Below are 19,136 nucleotides of genomic sequence, written 5' to 3'. Positions count from 1 at the left end.
CAAGGTCTAAAGTTACCCGTGAGTACTGTTACAATTAGAAGACGCCTATGTGAAGCCAAGTTATCAGCAAGAAGCCCCCGCAAAGTCCCACTGCTGAAAAAAAAAGACACGTGCTGAAGATGTTACAATTTGCCACAGAGCACATTGACGGCCTAAAGAGACATTTTGTGGACTGATGAAAGTAAGACTGTTCTTTTTGGGTCTAGTGGCCGGAGACAGTTTGTCAGACGACCCCCAAACACTGAATTCAAGCCACAGAACACTGTGAGGACAGGGAAGCATGGTGGTGCAGGCATCATGATATGGGGATGCTTCTCATACTACGGTGTGGGGCCTATTTATCTCATACCAGGGATCATGGATCAGTTTGAATACATCAGAATACTTGAAGAGGTCATGCTGCCTTATGCTGAAGAGGAAATGCCCTTGAAATGGGTGTTCCAACAAGACAACGACCCCAAACACACCAGTAAACGTGCAACATCTTGGTTCCAGACCAACAAGATTGACGTTATGGAGCGGCCAGCCAATCCCCAGATCTTAATCCAATAGAAAACTTGAGGGGTGACATCAAAAATGCAGTTTCTGAGGCAAAACCAAGAAATAGAGAAGAACTGTGGAATGTAGTCCAATCATCCTGGGCCGGAATACCTGGTCACAGGGGCCAGAAGTTGGTTGACTCCGATCAACACAGATGTCCAGCAGTTCTCAGAAACAGCTGATTATACAACTAAGTATCAGTAAAGTGATTCAAAGGAAAGCAAAATCTTCAAACATCTATCAGTTTATATAGTGAATGTTTGCGTTTGTAAAGAAGAATACAAACACTGCTATTTTTTTGAACAGTCTAATATTCACTTTTCTTCAATTTTTTTACAGGAACAACACAAAACTGATATTTTTCTTCATGTTTTGATTTGGAATAGAATGTGTAGTGTTCCCAATGCATTTGTGTGTATGGAAATAAAAGCTATTAGAAGGATTTTGAGCTTCATTCACTTTTTTAAACACACTGCTATTATTTTGAACACAACTGTGTATATATATATATATTGTGGGGTTTCGCTCTGGTAGATAAGGTAAGCGGGCGCAGTACAGAGGCAAAATACAAGTTCTTAACTCAAAACGTCAGTGTTTGTTCACACTTGAGGCAATTGCACAAAACAGCTCGTAACTTTGCAGTCTCGGTGTTAATTCACACACAATGGAAAGTACATATAACACAAGTCACCTTGCTGGCAGTTCTGCCTCCAGTAGTCCACAGCAGGCTATAGGGGGCCTGTTTCCCTAGCATGCGGCTCTCAGCCCGCCAGCATGGCACAAAGCTTCAGATCCCCAAAACAGAGACATCTCTGCTGAGCCCAGCTGCCTATTTAAGGACAGCCAGGTGCTGCCAAAACCCTGACCGAAACTTAAACTCCGGTCCGGTATTTGACCTCACCTGGCTGGAAACCAGCCCAGCCGCACATGCTGGGAGGAAAATACCTGCCTTGCCAGACACAACCCCTCACTGTATATACCTAAGTATTTTTTCATTCCATTCTAAGTTTTTTTACTTTAGATTTATTAATTTATTGAACTTTTTTTTTAAATTACATTTTGTTTTGTTGTCCCACTCAGGGATCACTGGCATAATACTTCTGCTCTCCATCATATTAAGCCTCTCTGTGTTTTATAGTGACAGGCAGGGCCTAACAGGCTTACATAGGGATCTTCAAAGGGTGATAGAGGAAGTGTCCGTGCTGTTGACTGCGACATCCAAAGGGGTTACACAGCTGCAGTCAACGCTGACTACCGGACCCAAGGACTACCGACGTGATCATTTATCTACGGTATCGTCTATACTTCTACTAAACTAAATAACGGGCAAAACCACAGCCGAAATAATGAATGGAAAAGGGTCACAAAAATCTGTACGGCCACATAAATAAGCAGAGAAACCCTCTTTAACCATTTACAGTTTACATCTAGTATTAATATAGGGAGTCTGTCAGCAGTTTTGACCCTTCAATACAGCTGACGGCACTATATACTGTACAGTAGGTGGCGGGTTTATCCATGCATAAATGAGTGGAAAGTCTTGCAGATTGCATGACCCCTTGATGCAGCAATCACAAGTGGCCTGAAGGTGGTCCCTATGTGTGCAGTGCGCTGAACGTGTAACTATTTGCACTCACGAAATTACAATTCTAGAGCATTATTTTTTTTCCTAAATCAGGATTGTGCCGTTCCTCTGTAATTCCTCCTGCAAGTGTATGAATAAATAATTGACAACAAGGTGTCCTTACATAGTCTCTATCTGTCCGTTGATTGGATATGGTGAGGTAAATCCCCACTGTCAATCTATTTACACATTTCCAGAGGGTATAACAGAGGAACAAAACAAAAGTACATTTTCTAAGAAAAGATGCTCTGGAATTGTTGTTTATGTGGAAGTATTTACTCAGACATGTTGAGAGGCCTGGGAAGTCCTCTCCAAGAAATTAAGTAAGTGGCCAGATCGCTGACATAGTCACCTTGTACGCCCTCCAAGAGGAGATCGACGCCTTTCCGGTAAAATCCGAATGCAGCTTCGTAGTCCTGCTCAGTCTCCTTCTTCATGGCCAAGGTTATCAGCTCGCCCGCCCTCGTCAGGTAATCGGACTTGCCAAGCTTCTGCTTGAGTTTGGCAGCGAACAAGCTGCGGCTCTCTTTTTCTGCTTCGGTTTTAACCCCTTCATAACTGGAACCAGGAAAGTTCTGCGCTACTGCCCCAGGGGATGGAGGAACGGAGAGCGGTTTACTGGGTGAAATCTGATCAGGAAGCCATTCCATCATCGGTCCAGGACAGAGAGTCTATATCCACAGTCAATGAGATGAGGTCGCTGTCACTAGAGAGACCTAAGACAGGGGGAAAAAATATACTATGTCAAGTGTCACAGGAGGAGATCGCTCCTTCTGCTCCCAGTCTGGGCCTTCTACCTTGCCTCCCATGAGCCCCCCATAACATGACCACACTGCCCAGTCACACTCCTCTATGGCGGCTGAACGTTCACACGCCAACATTTCCTTATCCATGCCTCTTCTTGGGTTATAACGGGAGTCTGGAGGGTTCATTAAATTGGATCAAAACGGTCACAGGTCAAACATTGTGATGTTCAACGAGATCAAAACTTGGATCCAAAACCCAGAAGAATTGTCATTCGCTTCCGTACTGGAAATAAGCCCAAGCAATACAATCAGACACCTACTAGACGACAACTGAATTGTACATGCGGAGTATCTGATGCTTGCCAGGGTGTGGCAGCCCCATGTTGCATTTGATTACCTTGAGAAGGGGCGCAGCTATGACTGCAGGTACTGGGGCATAAGCCCCGGGTGCTGGGTACCAGTAGGGGGGCCACAGGGCATTTAGTCTTGGCCTGGGTATTTAGAGACAGGCCTATGGCAGTGAACTAAACCTATGCCCGGGTGAAGGAAAGCCAAACTACGGGATAGAGAGATAATCCCAGGTGTTGAGATTTGGCTTGTATTTCACTTTATATGGATAGGGGTATTCCAGGATTTCAATATTGATAGCCTATCCTGAGCATAGGCCATCGATATCTAATCCGCAGAAGGCTGACTCCACGCACCCCCACCAGAGTAGCACTGGTCCCAGTACTGCACGGCTCTGCCAATCGTGCAGTTGACCGAGTTGGTAGCTGCAGCACTGCGCCCATTGAAGTGAATGGAAGCGCTGCAGTTACAAGGCTTCCAGCGCTGGAGCTACTCTGAGACAGCTGATCAGCAGGTGCAGGTTGTCAGACCACCCCCCCCCCGCTGATCAGACATCGATGGCCCTCAATAGAGAAGAGCGAAGCGAGCTCCGGATGTTACATCCCAAGTCGCTTCGTTCAAAACTTCGGATTGATACTGTACTGAGTAATAAAAAGTACGGCCTCTGATGAGGCCACGTTAGTTTTTCGCAAAGTCGTGCGTGACTTTGTTGAATACCTTTGGTAATCAATTTATTTTTTTAACTTTAACCCGAACTAGGCTACAGCTCCTCGAGTTCGGTTTCAGGTTTTAAAGCAGTTCTCCACTTTAAATCATCAACTAGTTTTAGTTATTCAACAAAGTGACGAGCGACTAACTGCGGCTCATCGGAGCCCATACATTCTAACACTGTACGGAGACGAATCTCTGTACCCTATTAATCCGAAGTTTTGAACGAAACGACTTCGGATGTAACATATGAAGCTCGCTTCGCTAATCTCTAGCCATCAACATTAAAGTCCCAGAAGAGCCCTTTGAGTGATTTTATGATAGTGGTACTACAGCGTACTCAAGGGGAAAGCAGCAGCGACAAAGATTCTGTTCTCCCCGTTATATAGGAGAAAAATGTAAAGGATTACAGGGGTTGGCCCATCTCATACATCAGTGGCAGATTAGGCTGCGATGCCTGGTATAAACTATTGAGCCCCTCATGTAGTCAAAGACATTCTGGTCTTCCCTGCCTAAAAGCTACCTTATAGGGGTTGTCCAGACGTTAATATTGATGACCCATCATCAGGACAGGTCATCAATATCGGATTGGTGTGGGTGCCAGATGTCAGAACCCCACCGATCAGATGTTTGAGGAGGAGAAGACGCTCCGTCCTCTTCATTACACTGAACTTCATCTCGGAGGTGCAGTGTAATACAAATCCTCGCTCCATTCAAGTGAACGGTACTTGTAAATTTGGAGAATCATAGACAATCAGTTTGATTCCCTGCCCAGGAATCACACCACAAATTCTACCGCTACACCTGCATTACCCATTTACAAGGCAAGCACCCAGCGGTGGCAATGGTCGCTCGTTTGGTAGGAGCCTTTGTGAAAGGTGTCAAATTGTTGAAAATGAACCCATATTCACTAATCCAGAGTCACACCAGATCACGAGAATGTTATTATACTATTGTAAAGTTTTCAATCCTATTTAAAGGGGTTTTCCAGCTATTATAGGCGATATCGCTTACCTGGTTGGTAGTGGTCCGACTGCTGGGACCCTAACGATTTTACCTGTATGGCAGCACTCCCCACCACCCACCGCACAGGGAACGGCAAGACAGCTCCATTCACTTGAATGGCATTGTGTTTCAGTTCCTACACAGTGGATGTACAGGAGCGCTGCTCTGCAGGAAATCAGCGCAGGGATGTCTGTCCGTACCCTCTTGGAATCGGCAGATATCCCAGAGTTTGGAGCCCCCTGATCATAATGCTATAGGCCTATCCCAGCATCTGAGAACAGGACAGGAATATCCCTTTAAAGGATTACGCATTGTACAATACCTGTGCCGCAATAAATAACTCACCCCCGCATTCAGACTGGCTGGTGAATGTCACGTCATCTAGTCCACAAGAGTCTTTTCTCACTAAAAGTGAACGAAGAATTTAATTAATTGAAAAATAAAAATGACGAGATTTATTACTTTTTCATTTGCAGAACAGACCATTACGGCTACTGGAGTCAGACCCTGTTCACACTCTGTGACCAGTGTGCATTACGTACGGCAGGCATTTACAATGCGAGACCGGGGACCATCAATCTATGCATTGCAGCTACAGGGAAATAACACCAATAAGGGCTCATTCACACGACCGTATGTGTTATGCGGTCCACAAATTGCGGATCCGCAAAACACAGATACCGACTGCATTTTGCAGACCACACATGGCCAGCCCTATGACAGAAATGCCTGTCCTTGTCCGCGACATGCTCTGTCTTTTTTGCCGGGCCGCGGAACGGAACTACAAATGCGGAAAGCACGCGGTGTGCTGTCCGCATCTTTTGCAGCCCTATTGAAATGAATGCGTCCGCACCCATTTCCGCTAAATTGCAGAACGGATGCGGACTCATTCCTACGGTCGTGTGAATGAGCCCTAAGACTGTGATCACTGGGACCACAGACAAAACACAGGGGTCCACCACGTGGCGATGCCTGCTAATGCATCTCAGTCCAACTCAAGCCCACATCGACCCATACCACAGTAAAGGGGCTGTGACCTTAAAGGGAATCTGTCAGCTTAGAAACCATACCCCCCCCCCCCCCAAACTAGCGTAAGTGATGCCAAGTCTGGTGATGTCATGTTTATCCTAATACTCACTTGCAGGCGTTTAGACATGAAGCCCCTACCCACTGGCAGGAAATGTATGTATCTTTTACGATTGCCCTACAGTGGAGAAAGGGCTTTCATTTAGGGGAACACCTTGATCTCCCTTATTGTTCTACTGACCTAAGGGACGATTTTGGGACAATTGTTCCCATTCACCCCCACAATATTTATTTGTATTTGATACCCCCTGCTTTTGGACCCTTTTTTGTATTTGCTGTATTCAGTATACCCTACTATTGTCCATTTCCCCGTGGCACGTCGGGAACTTTCGCTTAGGGTCTATTAGGGACTTTGCCCGGGTTTTGGGCCAGGTATCTGGACGGGGTGGAGTGCTCTGTAAAGATAGGCAGGACATTCCTAGTCCCTTCCCTCCACATAGGGCTAGTTGTTCCTGATGCCGTCTCTACACAAGAAAACAAGAGCCACCCGCCTGATTTGCGTTCACGAGTACAAGAATCACCCGTTTGTATGCCTAGATCGTATCCAAGTGAGCACATCAGGGCACCATATCGTTTTTGGGGTTCGTAAATGATCCACATCCCTTTGAGGACCTACTATGTCCGGATTGGTGAGATTATTCAATTTTTTTTCCCCTCCATTGTATTTAATGGGCCCTGTGATATCTCATAGTGCTACAGTTTAGGTGACTTTATAGTACATGATCTATATCAGGCATGCTCAACCTGCGGCCCTCCAGCTGTTGTAAAATTACAACTCCCAAAATGCCCTGCTGTAGGCTGATAGCTGTAGGCTGTTCGGGCATGCTGGGAGTTGTAGTTTTGCAACAGCTGGAGGGCCGCAGGTTGAGCATGCCTGATCTATATGATACTGTGTTTTGTATGTCTTTTTGGTGCAGTGTTGTGATTTTACCTTAGTAGTAGTAAAAGTTAAGTTTCATCTCCCTTCTGCCTCAATTTTGTTTTTTTTGCCGTTTAATACTCACTTGCATCCGGACTCTGTGCTCTCACAAACCAGCAGCAAAATGCATTGACAGGACTCCTTTTCAAGTCCTCTCCATTATGTGTGTGAGCTCGGGAGTCCTCTCAATGCATTTTACTGCTGGTCTGTGGGAGAAGCGAGTATGAGGATAAAATTCCGTAATCCGACGCAGCACCCTCACACTATACACAGCAGGCTCTACTTTGGGGGGTGTTTAGGAGATGACAGACTCCATTTAAAATAAAGACAAAACATTGTCACTTTCAGAGCTAGAAATATCCAGATCATGCTGTCTAGTCCCGCTCTGCTGCCAGCAAACAATGATTCTGTATGGGGACGAGTGATGGCCTTAGTGATCGCTCATCCCCATACCGTGAAGGAGATCACTGCATATAATAGTAGCGGTCTCCTCCACTGACAAGCAGGCGATTGCCAGGAAGGAACACTTCCCTCCCAACATCTGCGAGTGCAATACTAGCCTTATATTAGTAATGAGGGGTGGCATGCTACCCAGCACTACACCACCAGACACGGCCCACCGACAAGGGTCTACACCCCTTTAATGCATAATAGGTATTACAGTATTTGGAGTTAAAAAGGTTTTCTTAGAATTATATATTGATTAGTGGGGGTCCAACACCCGGGACACCCGCCGATCAGCTGTTTGAGAAGGCACCAGCACTCGCAGTAGAGCTCACCAAGCTCAGCGCCGTACATTGTATAGCGGTTGTACTTGGTATCACTGCTTTGCCCCATTCACTTCCATGGGGCCGAGCTGCTTGTAGGCCTCGGGACCGATAAACGTGTTGTCACTGGCCTAGGAAAAGCAGAGAGAAGGAAGCAGTGCTACTGCGAGCAGCCCCGCCTTCTCAAACAGATGATCGGCCGGGGTCCCAGGTGTCGGACCCCCACTGATCGGATCATCCAGAGGACCAGTCATCACTATGTAAGTCTTAGAAAATCTCTTTATTAGGGGGAGACTCCCTCACTCAGTATCTCTAAGATTGAGAAATAGCACCTACAAAAAGCACTGCCATCATGTCTATGCACATCACAATACAGGGATCACGTAATACTTCATTTCTCCAGTGGTGGCGCTGCAGGGAAATTCAACACTTGCTACTGGGTTCCTCCACAGATCATAGATGATCACTGGGTGCCTTAAAAACTGGACAACTTCTAAATCAGCTTATTTTTGGGGGGTCCCTTCTAGTAAAAAGGGATCGTAAAAAGCGGACAATCCCTCCAACTCTACATAATGTCGCAATAAAATCTTTATTTGTACTACATTAGTATTGAAAAATCTGAAAGAATCCCAGGAGAGAACGGACGGAAAACCTATTCCCAATGTATCACTTACAGTCCTAAGGGGTATTCTGGATTTTATTTATTTACTTTTTATTAATTTGTTTATATAATAGACAGGTATTAAAATTTTGCTTAAATAACCTCTTATATCAGGTTGTTGACCCCTATCTGCACAGTAGAATTGTTTAGCCCAGGGATGCCCAACCTGCGTCCCTCCAGCTGTTGCAAAACTACAACTCCCAGCATGCTCGGACAGCCTACAGCTATCAACCTACAGCAGTGCATGTTGGGATTTGTAGTTTTACAACAGCTGGAGGGCCACAGGTTGAGCATCCCTGGTTTAGCCCATGAATCAGTCAGTCCTGTGTAATGCATCTATAAGACACCCCACTGACATTCAGTAAGCAGCAGTGTTACAAGACATACATGTGCTGGGTCAGCACAGAGGACACACCAATTCGATAACTACATAGGGTTAATGATGGAAACCATTGTGGCTAATACAGTTTAAATCTTCAACTGCAACCAGCCATATCTTCTGGGAAGAAGCAGTAGCAGTTACACGGAGAGAGCTGCAGCAGAAAGGACACGCCCCCTGAGCTGCCAGGCTGAAGATAATCTAGCCGAGCAATTGGAGCAATCAATGTGGAGATCTCTGGATCCATGTGAGGTACAGGGCTGGTTCTAGCTTTGTTAGAAAGAGATTTTTATGTACTATATCAGCTCTTCTGCTGTTGTAAAACTACAATTCCCACCATGTCCTGCTGTAGGCAGTCTGGGCATGCTGGGAGCTGTAGTTTTGAAACAGTTGGACAGCCGCAGGTTGGTCAACCCTGTACTATATGACGCCTGATTTTAATTTTTTTACATCAGTCATGACATAACCCCTTTATTACATGCAGAGGCAGGAGACGTCCATTGAGTTTAATGATAAAATCTATTGTTTTATTTCTATATTATTTTTTTCTTTTTACAGTATATTTGTTGCATGCCTTCTAATCAGCATTAAAAAAAAAATGCAACGGAACATGTTTTTCAAAATAAAAATACACTCTATTAATACACTTTTGTTGAAGTCTATTGAAATATAAAATGACATATCGGTCCAAAAAAAATAAAAATTTAAATTCACACCACGGGAAGTACCGTACGCAAGGTGTCATAATATGAACTTAACATTCCCCTTGTAAACGCTTGTCAAGCGATTTGAATATAAGTGCAGGAAAAATGAATATGCATCAGTATCGACCTCTGTCAAAAGAAGAGACCGTCTCGCAGGCATCTTACATGATTATAGAGAAGCCTTTCACACGGCAAGTGCGGCACAGCTATCCTTCAGATGTGCTCATGAATACACACTTCTGGCGCCCGCTCCTGGCAGCGCCTTCCCCTGTTCGGCTTCCAGAAGAAACTAACAATTATCATTGTGTTACAGGTGAGCAAGCAAAAGGCGCGCAAAGAAAGAGACGCATCCAGGAGGGGGGGGGGGGGTTGGCTGACTGTAAATGGCACATCTTTAACTATAGACTCCTATTTTGTTTTAAAAAAAAAAAACACATTTATTTTTGTAATTTTGAAGAAAGCAAATCATTAAAAAGCCACCAAAATAAAAAAAAATATGTAATTGTCATTTTTTTTTTATTTCTTTTGATTATTTCTATTGTTTTATTTTTCGGTTTACAGAAGCTAAAAAAAAAAAAAAAAGCTTTAAAATAAAAATAAATAACTAAAAAAATATTACTCTTAATCCCTTGCTGGTTCAGTGGAGACACCTGGCGGTCCTCTGTTTTTTGTTTTTTTTTTGTTTACTGTACATACTGACATCACCTCTAAGCATTGGGAGCTGCGAGTCCGGCATGAGACTGCTGAGGCCACTAACTGGCTGCAGCAGTCACATGCTTATAAACAAAGATCGGAGGGACCATGGGAGCATCTACGCTAGAAAGCTAGTGATTGAAAGGAGGAGTAGTATTATTTTGTTAGTTTTAATGTCTTTTATTTATTTTTTATTTAAAGTATAACTGTCATATATATATTTTTGGAGTATTGGATTGTGGTGATTAATATCTCCTTGGTGGCCCTATTTCAACTTTTCACTGTGTATTCAATTACCCCTTAATTCCACAGTTTTGTTCCCTCTACTGCCTACGTTTACCTGTGCTTACAATCAGGTTACTAGGCAGGTCCGTCTATGTGTTGAAGAACGGAGGACGCAGAAGCAGGCTGCGTGCAAGGTCAGATTACTGACAGCCAGGGACTGTAAGTAAATGATTAGAGCCAGGTCCTCCCCAGCAGCTGATAACAGTGCCTGGGCTGTGTGCACTTCTCCCTGTCCCTGCGCTTGGCAGACGCTCCCTCACTCAGCAGAGCTGGGACAATGCAGAGTTGGAGCAGCGCAGAGCAGGGAAGGGAGATCTGCCGTCTGCTCAGTGTATAAATGAAAGCAACATGTGGTAAGAGGACCCCTTTGTGCTGCAGGAGATTAACCCTTTAGGGGGAGGGCTGTGGTTACTGACACTTTTGGGGGGCTAATGTTACTGGCTAGTGAGGGCAGGCGGGATTAGCCTCAGGGTGAGGGCAGTGGCGGCCATCTTAACTGAATAGTGAAATTGCAGTTTTATGCAGACTGGTTGCTAAGGGCTGAATCTTATTAAATATGGGGTAAGTCAGTGTAATAGTAACGGATTCTGGAATATCATGTTATTAGTAACTACATATATGAAAATTAAAATGAGGGTCTAAATGTGACAGTTATCCTTTAAGGCATGTGTTTTAGAGCATCATTACTTTTTTCTTTTTTTTAACAGAGGAGAAACCCCTATATTTCTTTTTCTCAGTCCAACATTTTAAAACATCTCTTAAAAGAATCTGTGGTTGAATAGAAAAAAAAAAACATAAAACAAGTCTTAAGAAAAAAATGATTAAATGAGCAGCAATACTCAAACATGCAAGGCTAACAAAGGCAGCAAGTTACCTTTACCCCGACTGCCTTTGTTCCATGGCATGACTTTGTATAAGAGATTTTACTAAGAGGAATGATTTCGTTTTAATCATGACAGCTATGACAAAACCGTAGAGATCCCATGCAAGTTTTGTGTATGCAGCACTTATGTGTCGTCGTGTGTTTCCTGATCCTGCCCAATGTAAGTCAGCAAGAAGAATGGAATAGATGTAATGTAGTATAATGGCAGGGTCGGAGTACACAGGGTTCGTTGTGCACCATTGCTCCCTGTTACGAAGCGGATGTGGATTCGCCCTCTCTACTGAACAGATCTCGCTTTAGGCTACCCCCAAGAGCATTATCAAGGTGGCTCTCCTGGTCTTCACCCTTGTAGAGGAATCTGGACTCCACTGCAGGAAAGCACCAGGCTTCTACCTCTTGGAGTAGTCTCTGTTCAAGCGACTGCTGACACAAAGGGGTCAGGCTAGGGTCAGGGAAGGCAGAATTTCTGCAATCCGAAAAGACAAATAGCGCACCTTTGAAGGATACTAGAGAACCAGAACCTATTGCTCAGGCACATTCTTACAAGGGAAGTTGCCTTAAATACCCTGGGTAGGCAGCCAGAGGCTGGGCTGTGCGTGCTGGCACGTTTGCGGACAGAGAGAAAAAGTGTGTGTCTGCCAATAGGCAGAGAAAAGCAGGAAATAAGCAGGCCTCAGCCTGAGTGAAGTAGACGGAGTGGTGCTACTGTGCCTGTTAGGAGGAAGTAAAGGAATGCCAGACCGGAGCAGCAGGACAGGTGAGCGTTTCGGTGATGGGTACGTACCGCCAGGGTAACACTCCCTTTTACTTGGGACTTATCACGAAGGATAGGTCATCAAAAGTAAACTTACAGATGACCCCTTTAATGGCATATCCACAGGATATGTCTGAAGGGTGGTGTCACACCTCTGGGAGCTTACAGGGGACCCCTTTGCCAATTCTTCTTTTGTTTGACTCTTTCCATATCCTTTGTAACCCCAAGGGGGAAACCGAGGGAGAGGAAACTTAACTTTTACTGATAATGAATAAAATCGATGCACTGCACCAGAAAATAATAAATCAAAACAAAACATCATACTATACACACACCTGAGAAGCAATGTAGTGAACCCAACGAGTCAATAGACAATCAATCACAGGGGCACAAGTGCACAGACAAAAAATGAAAAGTTCTTACCAATCTTGAAGTGCCTCAAGAAGTTCGGTTCAACGGCATATTCAGGAGGCTATTGGTCTCTTGTATAGATTAGGCAGCAGGAACCACTGGCCCTGGTAAACCCTAAGTTAGGGAAAGGGACTAGGAATACCCTGCCTATCTATACAGAGCACTCGCCCCGTCCGGATAACTGACCCTACATCCAACCAGTTTCCCTAATAAACCCTATGAGCAGTTCCCGACGTGCCACGTTCCGTATAATAACTCGTCAGGGGAAACATTAAAAAAAAAATAGGGTATCATCCAAAAATTGGAGTGTACAGAAAACATATAGAAATGTTTATTTTTTATTTTTCTTCTCATATTTTTACTTGTGTATATATTCTTTTGTATATTTACTAGTGTGAGGCCATGTTATGTTTTATTAGCCTGTGAGTGATTACGTTATCCCATTGTGTTGGTTAATTGTATCACATGTGTGTGTTCTGCCTGTGAGTGATTACGTTATCCCATTGTGTTGGTTAATTGTATCACATGTGTGTGTTCTGCCTGTGAGTGATTACGTTATCCCATTGTGTTGGCTAATTGTATCACATGTGTGTGTTCTGCCTGTGAGTGATTACGTTATCCCATTGTGTTGGTTAATTGTATCACAGGTGGGTGTTTTCTGCATGTGATTGGTTTATGTAAGAAACTGTCTCAGTCTTCCACAAGCTCCCCATGGGAGTGTCCCTTGCTAGAAGACCTGCATAAAAGGCTGACATGTAGCCCCATTAAAGTCTCCTGTTGTACCCTTCATGAAGTCTGGGCTCCTTTGGGTAACTATCTGCTGGGGGGAGGAACTACTTGGAAGCTGCATTCATCCAGAACCATTCCTATCCACACCTGAACTGCAACTATAATCCCCGAGGATCAGCAGTATGTGAGGAATAGGTGAACAAGGTACTACAACTACCAGCTTTCGTAACAACTAGCATTGGCCCCGTTAACATATCTGGATATATTGATTACAATTGTTGCTTCCATTATGGCCCTATCAGCAGGTTACTATAGACTGTGTCCTGCACAAAATACTCCTCTAATAGCATGTGCCGCGTCTCGTGTATTGCAGCGCAGTGATCACGTGTCCCGCACACATGATTGGGAGGAGGTCCGCGGGTTTTTGGAGCGGCCTTTAAATACACCAGACGCCATACGTGGCAGCCTATACCCACTGGCAGGCGCACATCGGATGAGGAGCGTTCTTATTTTTCCCACTGACCTTAGGGGGGAGGCTTTCTCATTTCATCCATGCATACTTTTGGACTTTAGCTTAACATGCTTTATCCTATATGTTTTCTGTATACTCCAATTTTTGGATGATACCCTATTTTTTTTTAACGTTTCCCCTGACGAGTTATTATACGAAACGTGGCACGTCAGGAACTGCTCATAGGGTTTATTAGGGATACTGGCCGGGTTTAGGGTCAGGTATCCGGACGGGGCGAGTGCTCTGTATAGATGGACTAGGAATACCCTGCCTCTTTCCCTAAGTTAGGGTTTACCAGGGCCAGTGGTTCCCGCTGCCTAATCTATACAAGAGACCAATAGCCTCCTGAATATGCAGTTGAACCAAACTTCTTGAGGCACTTCAAGATTGGTAAGAACTTTCCATTTTTTGTCTGTGCACTTGTGCCCTGTGATTGATTGTCTATTGACTCATTGGGCCAGATTTATCATTAGCTCAGGTCAGAATAAGGGAGTGAAACAGTCCCAAACGCTAAAACTGCGCACAAATTTGCGACTTTTTTCTGCTCTGCACTATGCTCGCCAGTTTTCTGAAAGTGGGCGTGTTTTCTTATGTAAACGAATCTCCCTAGACAGATTTACTATTGGGACTATTTAAAAAGTCGCAATTTCACTCCAGTGAGGACCATGCTTATCTTATGACACCTATGAGACTTTTTAATAGAACATGTGACTTTTGCAGAAAAACGTGCGACTTTTTCGTAAAGATGTGCGACTTTTGTAAAGCTGCTTACTGACGGATAAACTGCTACCGTCAAACCACATTTATTACAGTCTTAAAGGGCCGATCATAAATCTGACTTGGCTAAAACTGACTTTAGCCATATGTGAAAGTGGAGTGAGCTGTCAGAGTCATGATAAATCTGTCCCATTGGGCTCACTACATTGCTTCTCAGGTGTGTGTATAGTATGATATTTTGTTTTATTATTTTCCGGTGCAGTGCATCGATTTTATTCATATCAGTAAAAGTTACGTTTCATCTCCCTCTGTTTCCCGCTTGGGGTTACAAGTAGAGATGAGCGAACTTCTGTTTTAAGTTCGGCGTCTAAAGTTCGGGGGCGGGTTAGCGGAGAATCCCGATATGGATCCGGATATGGATTCCGACTTCCGTTGTGGTCCGTGGTAGCGGAATCAATAATGGCCGATTATTGATTCCGCTACCACGGACCACAACGGAAGTCGGAATCCATATCCGGATCCATATCGGGATTCTCCGCTAACCCGCCCCCGAACTTTAGACGCCGAACTTAAAACAGAAGTTCGCTCATCTCTAGTTACAAGTGTTATTTTCAGTCCTTATTGGGAGCAATATGTGAGTAGTTACACTTTCACTAACAACGTTCCTCTTTCCATATCCGCCAAAGACTTCTCCCATAAAGTGAAGATCCCAGCGATGGAAAACCTTGGTGTGAGGTGGGTACGTCAGACTATGGAAAGGCTATAAATGCTCAAGATCAGAATACCCCTTTAAAAGGGCATCTGTCAGCAGTTTTGTACCTATGACACTGGCTGACCTGTTGCATGTGCGCTTGGCAGCTGATGACATCTGTGTTGGTCCCATGTTCCTATGTGTCTGCACTGCTGAGAAAAATAATGTTTTACTATATACAAATGAGCCTCTAGGAGCAATAGGGGCGTTACCATTACTCCTGGAGATCAGTTCTCTCTGCAACTGCTACACCCCCTGCACTTTGATTAACAGGGCCAGGCACGGTGACGTTTTCACTGGCTGACCCTCTCAATTAAAGTGGATAGGACACAGCAGTTGCAGAGAGAGCAGAGCCTCTAGGTGTAATGACAACGCCCCCGTTGCTCCTAGAGGCTCATTTGCATTTAGTGAAACATCATTTTTCTCAGCAATGCGGGCACATAGGAACATGGGACCAACACAGATGCCTTCAGCTGCCAAGCGCACATGTAACAGGTCAGCCAGTGTCATAGGTACAAAACTGCTGACAGATGCACTCCAGGCAAAATGTATACACTGTGCAGTGCAATCAGTAATCCTCTAAAAAGGTCCAATGCCTCTAAAGAGTTAAATGTGATGGAATAACAATTGCAGATGTTTGCAGCAAAAAGCCGTCTACGCGCTTTCACGTCCTGCACATGCACAACATTATAAAGCGAGCGGACCATCCTTCATAAAAATGCCATTTACTTGCCCTGCACAATTAGCAGCTGATTAATTCAGATTCTGTAGATTATTGTGGGTCACCACTGACAGCTGTATTATGTGCAATCATTGTCGCTGAGTGCCACAACACTTAATTGGCACTGTCACTTAAGGAATAAAATAAAAAAATAAAACGAAACGGGAAGGAAAAAAAACAAAACAGGTATTCATGTTTCAAGTGTTTTGAAGGCCGGCGTGAATACTGTGAACATTTCAAATTTGCATCTCTCAATCACAGATGTTTCCTCGATTCTGACACTAAATTCCAAATATTTATGCATCGGAGGCTCATCCAGATCGAGGTCTGAGAGAGGACAACGCGAAGCAACACTGCCACCAAGAGGTGGAAGGCAGAACTGCACGGCATTCACCCAGTATTTATATCGGAGGAGCACAACCTATGGCCTGCAGCTATTCATGGGGCATCCTTTGGGAACCAAAATAGTGCAAAATCTGATGACGTTAGAAATCATAGGGGGGAGGATTTATTAAGACCAGCGTTTTGTATTTCCGTATGCGCTGGAATAAGATGCACTAAATGTATTACAGTGGTTGTCTCATCTCAACATTTAGGGAAAATGACTAGGATATTGCCATAAATGTCAGATCCCCAGAGCAGGCATATGCACAGTCCTCCTCTATTCACTGCAATGGGAGTTTTGAAAATTACCAAGCCTCGGCTCAGCTATTTCCAGCAGTCCCAGAGCGGTGAGTGGAGAGGTGGCAGCGCTTGCTCTACATTCACTGCTAAATGGGACTACAGAAAACAGCCATGTGCGCTTGTTCAACTATTTTTGGAAGTCCTACAGCAGTGAATCGACAGAAAAACACTGCTTGCAGAGTTATTCTGTCCGCGATGGGGACGCAACCAAACGGAACAGAGTGCATTCTGTAGTTTTGTCCCCGTTTGACAATGAATGGGGACAAAATGGAAGCGTTTTACCCCGCTATTAAGAAAGGGAAAGCGCAGATGTGAAAGTAGCCTAAGACAACCTCTTTAAGAGGCACGGGCATCTAGCTTCTAGCGGTTTGCAACCAAGGATCTGGCATAGATCTGGTAAAGAACGTACGGCGCTGTGCCTGAAAATAAGGACGCCACATAGTCCACCCGAATACCGCAACCCCTTCCAGTTAAAATCAGTAGATCAGTTGATAACCCATCCTGAGGACAGGCCGTGAGTGTTAAAGTCCAGGACAAGCCTTTTAACCCTTTACAGACTACAACAGTGGTGGGCAAACTTTTTTGTCAACTGAGCCAAATATCGCCAAAACCACGATTAAAAATTTCTTTTGAGAGCCACATTTTTAAAACCTAAAATCTATAGGAAGGAAGCGCATGCTGAAGTGAATGGGTCCAGGATCCGGAATATGAGTGCTACAGAGTGCTTCCGTGGTGCTTCTGGCTGTGCCTCCGCATCGCAAAAAAGTAGCACATGCTGAAGTGAATAAGTCCATGTGCCTCCGCACCACAAAAAAGTAGTGCATGCGCTACTTTTTTGCGGTGCGGAGACACAGCCAGAAGCACCACGGAAGCACTCTGTAGCACTCATATCCCGGATCCTGGACCCATTGAAGTGAATGGGTCCATGGTGCAGCCCACATCATGGACCCATTCACTTCAGCATGCGCTACTTTTTTGCGGTGCGGGCAGTCGGATGCGGATCGCGAACCCCATTCAAGTGAATGGGTCCGCGATCCTCATGCAGCTGCCCCATGGTCTGTGTCCGTGCAGTGCGGACCGCTATTTGCGGTCCGCAGCACAGGCACGGCGCCCTTACATTCGTGGGCAAGAGCCCAGAGTGTGTTTTTACATACTTTTATATGTACTTTCTTTTATTTGGATCTTGATTATTATTTCATTTTATCTTTATCATTTTTTACTTTTATTAAACTTGTCTGCAGACATTACTTTTGCTGTTTAAACACATGCCAAGTAAATGCTGATGCCAAATAATTGAGTCGGAGGTAGAAGGAGGTACACTGACTCTGAATGGAGGTAGAAGGAGGTACACTGACTCTGAATGGAGGTAGAAGGAGGTACACTGACTCTGAATGGAGGTAGAAGGAGGTACACTGACTCTGAAAGGAGGTAGAAGGAGGTACCCTGACTCTGAATGGAGGTAGAAGGAGGTACACTGACTCTGAATGGAGGTAGAAGGAGGTACACTGACTCTGAATGGAGGTAGAAGGAGGTACACTGACTCTGAATGGAGGTAGAAGGAGGTACACTGACTCTGACTTGTAGCCTGCAGCGGTGTTCTGTCTCTGGCAGATTTCACTGCCCGGGAAGTTGTCAATACCCCTCGTCACTTCTTCCTCGTTCCGACGACTACTCGGAATAGAGGTGCGTACTGTCGGCCCTACTGTGATGCGCGTGCACTAATACTAGTTAGCGAACACGCCCTCTGTTACTTTGTGGAGGGCAAATGCGTCCCACAGGCAAGATTCGATTCCTCTGTAGTGCAGGATGGGTCGCCGTGGGAAAGAGCCGCATTGAAGGGTCTAAAGAGTCGCTTGTGGCTCGCGAGCCGCACTTTGCCGACCACTGGACTACACTTTGCTGACCACTGTGACCGATATGGGGAAGTCACTTGTCTTATTTTTTTTCCGTTTATTTTTTCCCATAAGGGGCGGACTGGCCACAGAGCCAGGGGCGGACTGGCCACAGAGCCAGGGGCGGACTGGCCACAGAGCCAGGGGCGGACTGGCCACAGAGCCAGGGGCGGACTGGCCACAGAGCCAGGGGCGGACTGGCCACAGAGCCAGGGGCGGACTGGCCACAGACCCTACAGGGAAACTTCTTGGTGGGGCAGTTTTTGGGGAGGTATTTTGCACTGCTGGGGCAGTACTTTGTGATGCACTGTGGTGTTTGGCTGGGGTGGTATGATGAGCCGTTAAATGGTATTGCTTGCCCCACCATCTTGTGTTTACCTTGCCTTCTGTCAATTTAGTCCTCACTACAAAATAGGGCCACTTTAGGTTCCCAGTCCACCCCTGAGCAGAGTCTTATCACTGAGCAGAGAACTTACCTTCAGAACTGCAGTCCGAGAGGCTGTCGGGAAAATCCCCAAACGGTTCTGCGGGACCAATCAGATCTGACCCATCATGCACTTCTCCACCCTGAAAGAAAACACTCATCAGACACAACACAGGGGACATCACGTATGTAAT

At 45.1% G+C, this 19,136-nt stretch overlaps 1 protein-coding gene across 1 annotated transcript in view; it reads right to left on the bottom strand.

Moving 5' to 3' along the window:
* RPS6KC1 (ribosomal protein S6 kinase C1) overlaps window positions 1–19,136 on the bottom strand; it is a 150,319-nt gene that overhangs the window by 101,040 nt on the left and 30,143 nt on the right. The window contains 4 exon segments of the mRNA XM_044289465.1: window positions 2,517–2,799; window positions 2,801–2,880; window positions 5,317–5,376; window positions 18,995–19,085. Coding sequence (XP_044145400.1) covers window positions 2,517–2,799; window positions 2,801–2,880; window positions 5,317–5,376; window positions 18,995–19,085 — 514 coding nt within the window.

This window comes from Bufo gargarizans, chromosome 4 (genome assembly GCF_014858855.1).
Source record: "Bufo gargarizans isolate SCDJY-AF-19 chromosome 4, ASM1485885v1, whole genome shotgun sequence".
In the NCBI taxonomy this organism is placed as follows: Eukaryota; Metazoa; Chordata; class Amphibia; order Anura; family Bufonidae; genus Bufo; species Bufo gargarizans.
Note: the sequence above shows the minus strand (reverse complement) of the source record. Positions and strands in the feature narration are given on the sequence as shown.